The sequence below is a fragment of the Oenanthe melanoleuca genome, chromosome 1 (assembly GCF_029582105.1).
Source record: "Oenanthe melanoleuca isolate GR-GAL-2019-014 chromosome 1, OMel1.0, whole genome shotgun sequence".
NCBI classification, from domain to species: Eukaryota; Metazoa; Chordata; class Aves; order Passeriformes; family Muscicapidae; genus Oenanthe; species Oenanthe melanoleuca.
Genome location: NC_079333.1, coordinates 106839674 through 106849741, shown reverse-complemented (window position 1 = coordinate 106849741; position 10068 = coordinate 106839674). Strand labels below are relative to the sequence as shown.

At 47.4% G+C, this 10068-nt stretch overlaps 1 protein-coding gene across 1 annotated transcript; it reads left to right on the top strand.

The window, feature by feature from the left end:
* The first annotated feature begins 7207 nt into the window (after positions 1 to 7207).
* Positions 7208 to 9622, top strand: CRYAA (crystallin alpha A). Its single transcript, XM_056505321.1, has 3 exons — positions 7208 to 7405; positions 8291 to 8413; positions 9413 to 9622. Exons 1-3 carry the CDS (start codon positions 7217 to 7219, stop codon positions 9620 to 9622), a joined length of 522 nt encoding a protein of 173 aa, XP_056361296.1. The 5' UTR covers positions 7208 to 7216.
* The last annotated feature ends 446 nt before the right edge of the window (positions 9623 to 10068 follow it).

Below are 10068 nucleotides of genomic sequence, written 5' to 3'. Positions count from 1 at the left end.
ATCCCGTGGTGCTGCACAGGTACTTCTAAACGTGCTGCAGGTTCAGATTCACTCCTGTGAATGGACATTCTCCTTGGAGCAATTTCTCTATGTGTGCTGTTCAATCACTGTAGGTTTTCTAGTTTAACTTCAAAGAACCTAATTATACAGGTAGCCTGTGTCCACAGTGGAGAATCGAGTTGGTTTCAGTGTCTGTAGTACCAGCAGGTCTCTCAATACCTCCCACTCTCTAGGCTGAATCAATAACAAGCCTTGCTTGTCCAAACCCCCTTCATCAGTGTCCCTGTCAGGTCTGATGCCACCTTCTTGTCCTGTCCACCCTCTCTGCAAGCCAGTCTGCCCTGACAAACAGCTCAATTCCCAGAGCCCCATTGCACCTCAGCTCCTGCAGCATCACCTGCAGTCAGGCAGTTCTTGGAGCTTTCCTGGGTGGCTTTATTTATTCATGCAGTGATATCTGCATTCAGTGTTTGGTGCTGCCCCTCCAAGCCCTGCTCAGACAGAGGCAGACTCAGACCAGGACTGGGTTGTTCACTACACAATCACCAGGTGGCTACAGGGTTTGCAGAATGCCTCTTACAGAGCTGCTTGTCCTGATCAGACCACCCTCTTTCCATGGCATCTTCTCTTCCAGTCCTCTTTCCTCCAGACCTCCTCCTCCTGCCTCTCCTTCCCCACTACATCAGCACCACATCCCCTGCACCAGCAGATAAATCCACTCTTCTTTCTGGCTACTCACTCTTCTTCCTGGCTGTCCCCTCCTCCCTGTATTCCACACTTTCCCAGTGCAAAAGCTGGGTAGCAATCCTTTGGAGAAGAAAATTCTGTATGATCACCCTGCAATGGGCTCTGTAGGATGATCTGCTCAATGCAGGAATGCTCATGAGGGCTGTGAAGAAATAACCCACATGTAAACAGTCAAGAGCACTGGAAGAAAAAGAAAATTACTCTATGAATTCAAAGTTATAGCAAGTTGTGATTTATTTTTGGAGAGGTTTCTATCTGAAGAGATATTTTATTTATTTATTCATTCATTCAAATTTTTTTAGGTTCATACCAAACCAAGAATGGACATAATTTCTCCTTTCTTCTCAAAAAAATAGCCAAGATTTTAATTCCTCAAGCTGCTGCATCATTTGCCATAATTATTTGCTTTAGATGAGTAAACATCACGTCACAAAACAACCCTATGCTCTCTGTCTGGTCTGGAAATAAAAATGGGTCTAATTTCCAGAGCCAAGGGAATATTTTATACAGCAGGATGAGGGGCCATGGAAAGTTCAGGGAGATGAGATCTGGTTGCAAAGCAGGGGAACTCCCAGCTGCAAGCTCTGTGGAGTTGCAAGAGAGATGGTTTTATTTAAATAAAGGACCAGGGGGCTGAAAAGGGCTGAAATTGTCTCTGTCAAATCGTTTTACAGGATGATACTCACCTGAGATCTACAGATGGGGAGAAGCATCACTGCTAAGCAGCTGCAAACTTCCAAACCTGCTCCTGTCCCCGTTCTCCTGCTCTGTGTGTATGAGATGCTCTCTCCTCATCTCCCACTCTCTGGGAGCTGCTGCAGGCTGGGAAGCAAAGAGCATCCCTCATTCCCTATGCAAATCCATTGATGAAAACATAAAATGCATTGTGCTGCTAAAACTTGCTGAGCTTGTTTGACTAAGTGCCAAGGATTAGCAGCACGTAAATTCACCATTGATTTGACAACAATGATATTATGTGCCCTAAACACTGATGGGATTTGTTCAGTGTTTAGGATGTGAGCTCTGATGTGGAAAAAAGGGATTGCTAGTAATTTTTTAAGCCTCTTTGGCTGCACCAAGGCAGACTGTTGATATTATATAAATTCTTTAGATAAAATAAATATCAGTCTTAGGATAAGTAGGATGGATGTTTAACTTTTCCAGTGTACAGCTGAATTGTAAAGCTGACTGTGGATTGCTGCAAACTGTAAAATGAAAATTGCCCCGTCCCTCTAAAATGGGCAAAAAGGAGATGTTGGAGTAGAAAAAGAATCACAAAGGGCAGCAGTAAAACAGAGGATTATGCCTTAAAAATGGTGAGGTGAAGACTTCTTTGTCAGTAGAAAATGAAAAATATTCTTTCCACGACTTGTTCCCTCCTTGGCTCTGGTGTTCAGCAGCTTTGCAACACAATCCCTGTGAGACAAAAGCATTTTGTCAGTATGAGTGGGGACCACCTGGGACAGAACTCGGGGTCAGGGTTGGCCGTTCATTAGGCAGGAGCTGCAGAGGTGAGGGAAGGGAGAGCTGGGCTGGTTTGCACCAGGACAAGCTTAGCCAAGAGTCTGGAGGGCAGGGGCTCAGCTGCTCCCAGCAGGGCTGTTTGAGAGAAATGGGAATTTGCAGGGCTCTCTAGGGATATGCTGGTCTCTCTTTAAAAGCAAGGCAAGCCCAGTTTGGTGGTGTTTGTTTGTTTGTTTGTTTGTTTGTTTTTCCAAAGGTGCTCAGCATGTAGTGACCCTCCCACTAACTGGTTCCTTTTTTTGCTGTGAATTATTCCCCAAGACTTGTTTTCAAGTGTTCTTTGCTTTTAATAAGAATCACTAATTAATCTAATTTAAAAAAAATAGCACCTACCATTTTTCATGCCAGACCTCCCGTTGCATTGCCCTGTATCCCCAACTCCAGATAAGCAAACTGCCCTGATAACATGGGCTCCCTTCCTCCCATCCCTTTTAAACTTTAGCAAGATATCAACAGCATTCAGAACTCATCAGAATCGCTGCTTTCCTGCTTGCCATGCTGTCTGGTGGGCAGGAAAATGATATTATAATCACCTGCTCCCTCCTCCATCATCATCCAAGCCTGTGGTGGAAAGGTTTGAAGCTCCTGGCCATGAGGAACAGGAAATTAGTCTTATAAAGAAAGGGCTCTTCCCTTAAAAAGAAAGAAAGAGACAAAAAAATGCTCTGTGATCATTTCTAGGGAAAGCTTTTAGTAAGTGCTTAGCAGCCAAAACTGATAACCATGAGTGACCCTGCCCTTTCTGCTTGACTGCTTGCAATTTGACTTCTATGACTTCATCTTGACTTCTTGCATCCTTTCCAAAGCTTGGTCTGTGCAAGATAAAGAAAAGCATGGTCTTTTGTTTCTTTTCCCCACTCACCAGCTTTCTTACACACGTTATGTAGTATTTTCCACTTCAGGAAGAAAACTTGCAAAAAAATCACATTATCATTTACTCTAGCTTTGTGTCCCTCTCATGATCTTGTTTTTCTAACTCAGATTTCTATGAAGTGGAAACAGTCTGATTGGCATTCTGCAATATTTTTTTCATTAAATATTGCCAGAGATTGCTCAGTCCCTAATATCATCTCTAAACAGCTGATATCTAAACACAGAGGACCTTTGAAATGAGTATAGTTGTATTTTGGGAGTTGATATGTGTATTTGAAAGAAAAAGCACTGAGATGCATTCCTGTTTTCCATGAGACCTATCTGAAGAGTTGCATCCTCTGCAGAGTACACTTGGCCTGAGGGGAAATGCAGATCAGAGCAGAGCCTGCCTTTCTTGGCTCTCCTGGGGCTGCAACAAACCAGTTGGGAACAGGAGCCCCTGAGAATCTCCTACAAACCCCCCACAGTCACTGCTAACCAGTCACTAACCTGACCAGTGACTGCTCCTCTTCAATATTTGCTTTTTTTATTCACCCTGGGCTTGCACAGAGCTTGGCAAAGGGGCTGGAGACAGACCTGGGATGGGGAGGTGGGAGTTTGTCAGTCATGCAGAGCAGCTAAACACAGCTGGAGGGCTGTGCTTGATCGCTGATGGCAGCTTTACTCAGGAACGTGCTCTGGGACTTCTTCAGTTTGTCCTGGGCAAGATCCTTTACTAAATGTCTCACTCATGGTTTAAGAAGGGGTTATTTCAAAGGTAAGCTGGACAGCAGAACATTCTGGAGGACTTTCTCAGTTTGATTCACATTCTAAACTTGCAATGAAGCTTTGGAAAAAGTTGCCTTTGATGCATTGCTCTTGGATGTGCTCATGACCATATACATTAATTTTCTTCCATTCAATTTCCACCAACAAATCTCACTGCTTTTGCTCAGCAGGTGATAATGATGCTCAAATGTTGTGTGTCTTGTGAGGTCTGCTCTGCTGATCTGATGCAAAATGATCACTTTCTCTTCTCATACCAAATTCCTACTGGATGGGATTATTCTCACCAGTTTTGCTTGTGCAGAAGATTAGAATTAGAATTAGAATTAGAATTAGAATTAGAATTAGAATTAGAATTAGAATTAGAATTAGAATTGCCTCCTGAGATACAGACACTGCTGAAAGGAGTCTCATTTCACCTGTCCCACATCATGATGTTATCTGGAGGCATCTGTCCCTCCACTGACTGGACAGGCAGCATGGATAACTCATTTGAATAGGACACACAAGTTTTAGACCATTGGAAGTCACATGTGATGCATCTCAGGAGGTTGGTTTTTTCCCAGAGACAGTATGAAGTCTGCATCAGAAAAAAACCCTGTAAATGAAATTTGCATTTCAGTGAAATACTTTTGCCAACAAAAGACAAAAATGTCTGTCCAAGACACATGGATATGATTAATTCTAGGGAAAGCCATGAAAATGTGGGTCCAGAAGAAAGTAAAGACATAAAACCACAAAGTTGGCTGAGACTTTTCCAGTATTTGAATGTGTGGTAATATACATAATTTCAGATAAAATTCAGTTGAAGACATTTCTCATTTTTCTCTAAAGAGCCAATTCCTTCCATCTCACTGAACATACTGAGTGCTCTGGTTACCTCTATGTTGCCCATTGGCACAGGGTGCCCAGAGAAGCTGTGGCTGCCCCATCCCTGGAAGTGTTCAAGGCCTGGTTGGATTTGGTTTAGAGCAACCTGGGCTCCCTCATTCCTCCTCAATAATCCAGGGAATAATCTGGAGAACACACTGGAGGGCAGAGCTCAAGGGTTTGGCAGTTTTGTAAGGACTGAAGGATGCCCAGAGAGGATCCTGCCATTGTGTGCATAACCCTGATTTGGGAAACACAAAGAGGATGTTCCCAACACTCCTCATCCCCTCACCTGGGGCCCAAATGGTCTGTCAGACCCCCAAATCTCTCTCCCTTTCTGTGTGAGCACAGTTCCCACAGTTCCTCTACCAGCCAATAAATAACTTGCTTTGTGTGTTCCCGTGAGTGCTTTGGGATTTGAACTTGTTCCCGTGTCTCTCCTCTCATTTTTCCTCTTATTCTGCACATCAGGTGATGCATTCTGCAGCAGGTCACTGCTGCCTGTTGGCTAAATACAAGTTAGCAGGTCTCTGGAACTGCCTGGCTGAGGAGGGATTTTTTTTTTTCCTCTGCCAGGACAAATCTCACAGAGCTCTTGAAGGAAAATCTTAGTAGTGCTTTATGACTTTTTTGCTTTCCCTTAATTTCTCAAACAAAAAGACAGATTTGGTACAATGGGAATAAATGAGTGGTTAGGTGTCTCTCTTGTGGTTTTTCCCTCCATGGCTTGAGGAGGGATTGATCTCTCTTTGACACCTGATTTTAGAAAATCCTTCATGCCTGAGAGCCAAGGCTGGACCATGGGACCTTTTTTAACTGGAGCTACATAAGGTGGAACCTAAGCTCTTATCTGTCTTCTTAGCAGTCTTTACTGTGGTTTTGGGTGGTTTTCTGCTCAAGTCTTTGCTTTTCATGAAGGGAAGCCTCTGTAACAGGATCTTCTAGTTCCTACAATTCCTCCAAGGCCAAGAATTTTCCAAGACCTCATGGTGCTTGAATGCCAGGCAATTCTCAGCTGAATATCACTCAGTGATAGAAAAGCCTCAGTGCTTCTCTCAGTTTAGCTCCTCTGGCCTGGAATGATCTGGTTTCTCCCAGAGAAGAGGGACAGGATCTCAGCCACCCTTGGTCTCTTTAGTCCCTGACAATGTGAGGGAATGATTCAGCCCCTCATATCTGAAGTGCCTTTGGGAAGTGCCCTCTCCTCTTTTTCTTTTGTTCTCTGCAGAGTGCAGAAGGTGCTGAGACGCACGGGACTGCCAGCACGGGTGCTTCTGCTGCTCAGAGCTCCTGGAACGCAATCCCTGCATCTCTGGATGTGATGGAAACGGGCTTTCAGCTGTGGCCACAGGCTGTGAGCCTTGCTGTGGAGCTGGGCAGCCTGGCTGCCCTCTCCCTGCCCAGCCACCTCAGCTCTCTGGCAGAGCCTGCGGCGGCGGGCACCGTGCCCATCGCCCGGCAGCCCGGGGTGCCAGATCACCCCTTAAAGGAGGCTTTAAGTGAAACAGAAATGAAAAACAGCTGTAACCAGAAATGCATGTTAAGCAGGATCTGTGCTGTGACACCATGAGATAAATGGATCTCCCACATCGCTCCTAAATCAAAACAGGGGCACTCTCAAGAGCGGCTTTGGGGCTGATGTTACGGTCGGAGACCAAGCTTATTTTTCTTTCTTTTGCCAAGGTATTTTTTGTTAAAAGTTTTTGTTTTGTCAGGCAAAAAAAGATGCTCTTCATCATTTGTTAGTCCTGCTTCCCTACCAGTCCTGCCATGATCCCTGTGCCAGGGGTGTCAGGCTCCTCTCAAGTGGCAGAGGCATTTTGTAGCATGTTACAAAAAAGTTTCCCCTTCTTCGACCTGAACCAGACCCTTTTTCCTTGCTTGGAAGAGATCTGTTTCATTTATTTGGAAGAAATACTGAGTTTCTGCTTCAAGGAGGGGCAGAAGAGAAGCAAATTAATGAACCCCAAGGTCAGGTTACGAAGACCCACGGAGCAGATCTCTTTCACAAGCATCTTTGAGGTGCCCACAGGGGTGTCCTGCTCAGCCTGCTTGGTTCTGTTATAGGTAATAAACGAACAGTTCCACAGGGGACATGCCAGCAGCCCTGGGCACCCTGTGCCTCGCAGCCTGCTGCCTGGCATCATCCCTCCAGGACATCTGGCACCGATTCCAACCAGACTGTCATTTCCAGGTCAGTCTCCGCATTTCTGCTGACCACGTTGCCTCCATCATGAGATCATGTCTTTCCAGAGGAATCCTGCTAATGCCTTCATTCTGCCAGGCTGGTATATATAGGGGGAGCTTCCCTGGGGCTGCACCGAGCACTCCAGCCAAGGCACCGCCGTCTCCCCAGCAGCGGCGCTGCCCCTTCTGCTCTCCCCTCGCAGCCACAGCTCTCAGCAGCAGCAGCAGCAGCAGCAGCAGCAGCAGCAGCATGGACATTACCATCCAGCACCCCTGGTTCAAGCGTGCTCTGGGACCCCTCATTCCAAGCCGTTTGTTCGACCAGTTTTTTGGAGAGGGTCTCCTTGAGTATGACCTCCTGCCTTTGTTCTCGTCCACTATCAGCCCCTACTACAGGCAGTCCCTCTTCCGCAGCGTGCTGGAGTCAGGCATTTCAGAGGTAAGGGCCCTTTGATTTCCTCTCCTTTTCCTTCCTCTCCCTCCTTATGCCTCCAGCTGCTCCTCTGCACCCACATCTCACACTGCTGTCCCATGTGAGGGGACGAGGACGACCCCAAACCCACGGCCAGGCACAGCCCACCCACCCCCTGGGCACAAAGGGAAACCCTCACTGGGGACAGAGCTTCCCTTTGAGAAACAGGAACCATTTTGGCTCCTCTTGAGGGTTGTTTCCAGCACAAGAAGGCTGGTTTTGTTGCTCTGTGCCCACCACCTGTGTAGTGAAGAAGAGCAAGGCTGCTCCCAGAGTAAGTGCCAATGAGGACAGCTCGCCATGGGAGAGGACTTCTCCTCCACCTTGGAGCTTGGTGGTTTTAGCAATCCCTCACTGAAGGAGCAATTTTCTGAAGGGAGCTGTAGGGGAATGTGTAGCTGTGGGGGTCATGATCCAAAATTCAGGTGCAGGTGCTTCCTGTAGCCCTCTCTTACTGCTTTTCTCCCAGAGCCATGACCACAACAAAACCATAAATCACTGAAAGGACAAAACATGTGCTACCAAAGAGTCTTACCCTGGTTTCCATCCCCTCTCTGTGCCTGTTCCATCTGGCAGGTCACTGACCGCTAAAGGGCACAAGAATAGCAGCAAGGAGTAGGACTCCTCCCCAGAGCAGGAGCCAAGGTGCAGACTCCTACCATGGGCTCCTGGTGACCCTGACACCCCCACAATGTCCTTGGGTCCCCTCAATGGGAGGAAGACACCCACTGAGGGGGTCACAGAAGGACAAAGTGCCAGCCCACCCCTTTTCTAGCCTTCAGTCTGTGGTGATGTTGGTGCTGCCTCCACACCCAGAGCTCGGGCCTCACTGTGTGACAATGCTCGTTCCAGGTGAGGTCTGATCGGGACAAGTTCACAATCATGCTGGATGTAAAACACTTCTCTCCCGAAGACTTGAGTGTGAAGATTATTGATGAATTTGTGGAAATCCATGGCAAGCACAGTGAAAGGCAGGTAAGTGGAAGTGATGGTCATGGTGGAGCAACTGGGGAGTCCAGCTCCGTTTTCCTTCTTTCCAACAGTTCTCAGCTGAAGGAAAAAAAAAAAAAGAACTTATCAGAAGAAGGAGTTAATTATGAATTGTCATTATTGGCATGGCCTGTTCCCATAGAGCCCCCACCTGATATCTGACAATAACAAGCTAATCCACCCCTCTTTTGTTTATTTTCAATCATCATCTTCCATAACCGCCAGATGACGATGTCCATTGTTCACTAATAACACTGGGCCAGACACAGAACATCATCTGGCGCTGCTGAAGCATGGCTGAGTTTTCATAAGCCAGAATCCTTAGTGAAAACAGAGTTTTCATATGCCAATCTAAGAGAGAAAAGCAAGACCAAACAAAACAAAAGAAAACCAACCAAGTGCCTCAGGCTTGGAAACTTTTAACATGGATGTCATGGAAATATCCATGGGGGTTGAAAAGTGAATTATACCAGCAGGGGTTTAATTCTTCTCATACACATTTTTGGCCAGACAAAGCTCTAGCCTGGAAACAGTATGTATTTTTTAATATAGTTATTATTCTCATGGCCAACTTTAAAAAAAAAAAAATTGTCTTTCTCATTCTTTTGACCAAAAAAAGAAGGGGGCCAGGATTGTATACTTTGGCTGACACAGCATTGCAGCGTAGTAAATAAATACATGGGTGCACACGTCCACCTTGCTTTTACCTTCCCAGGCCTCCTGACTTTGTCTCCAAGCATCCTTTGAAATCAGAGATCCCAACCTGGGATCAAACCTGTGGCCAAAACCCCTCCCTGCTGCTCTGCTCAGCTCTTGCAGCTTCAGAGGTGTGGCGGGGCACACCTGCCCCGACACCCCTGTAAAACTGAACCCAGCAGAGGTGTGCCCAGCAGTCCTGGCGGTGCAGAGCCACCCAAGCCAGGGTATTGCGGATCTCTAAGAGTTTCTGACACACCTTGCCCCCCTTTCCCCGCTGCCTCCCAGGACGACCACGGCTACATCTCCCGCGAGTTCCACCGCCGCTACCGCCTGCCCGCCAACGTGGACCAGGCCGCCATCACCTGCTCGCTGTCCAACGACGGCATGCTGACCTTCTCGGGCCCCAAGGTCCCCTCCAACATGGACGCCAGCCACAGCGAGCGGCCCATCCCCGTGTCCCGCGAGGAGAAGCCCACCTCCGCGCCCTCCTCCTAAGCGCGCCCGCCGCCCCCGCAGCTCTCGCTCCCACAGCCTTGCCGTAGATATCAGTGAATATCTAGAGGGGTTTCTTCTGTTGGTTCCTCCCCCACTTTGTTTCCTCTTGTGTTTTTTTTTTTTTTTTTGGTTTTCCTCCTTTTCCCTTGGGTGGAACGAGGGGCTGGGTGAGCGGCTGGTGGACTTGGAAGCTTAAACCTCGTGGGGATGGCCTGGGTGGCAATGCTGCCGTGCTGCTGTGCTTGCTGAAAGGGTCTTCGTCCGGTGCTGTAGCCCGTACCCACCATCAGGCAGGAAGGAGTGCACGAGTAACGCTGGCTCCTGGTGCTCCCAGCCTTGGGGCAAGGCTTGGGACAGGGGAAAAGCCCTGCAGAGTTGCTGTACCCCACTCAGAGCTAAACTGGTTACTCTCACACAGCAGCAGAGCCAAGCCCCACACTCAAGAC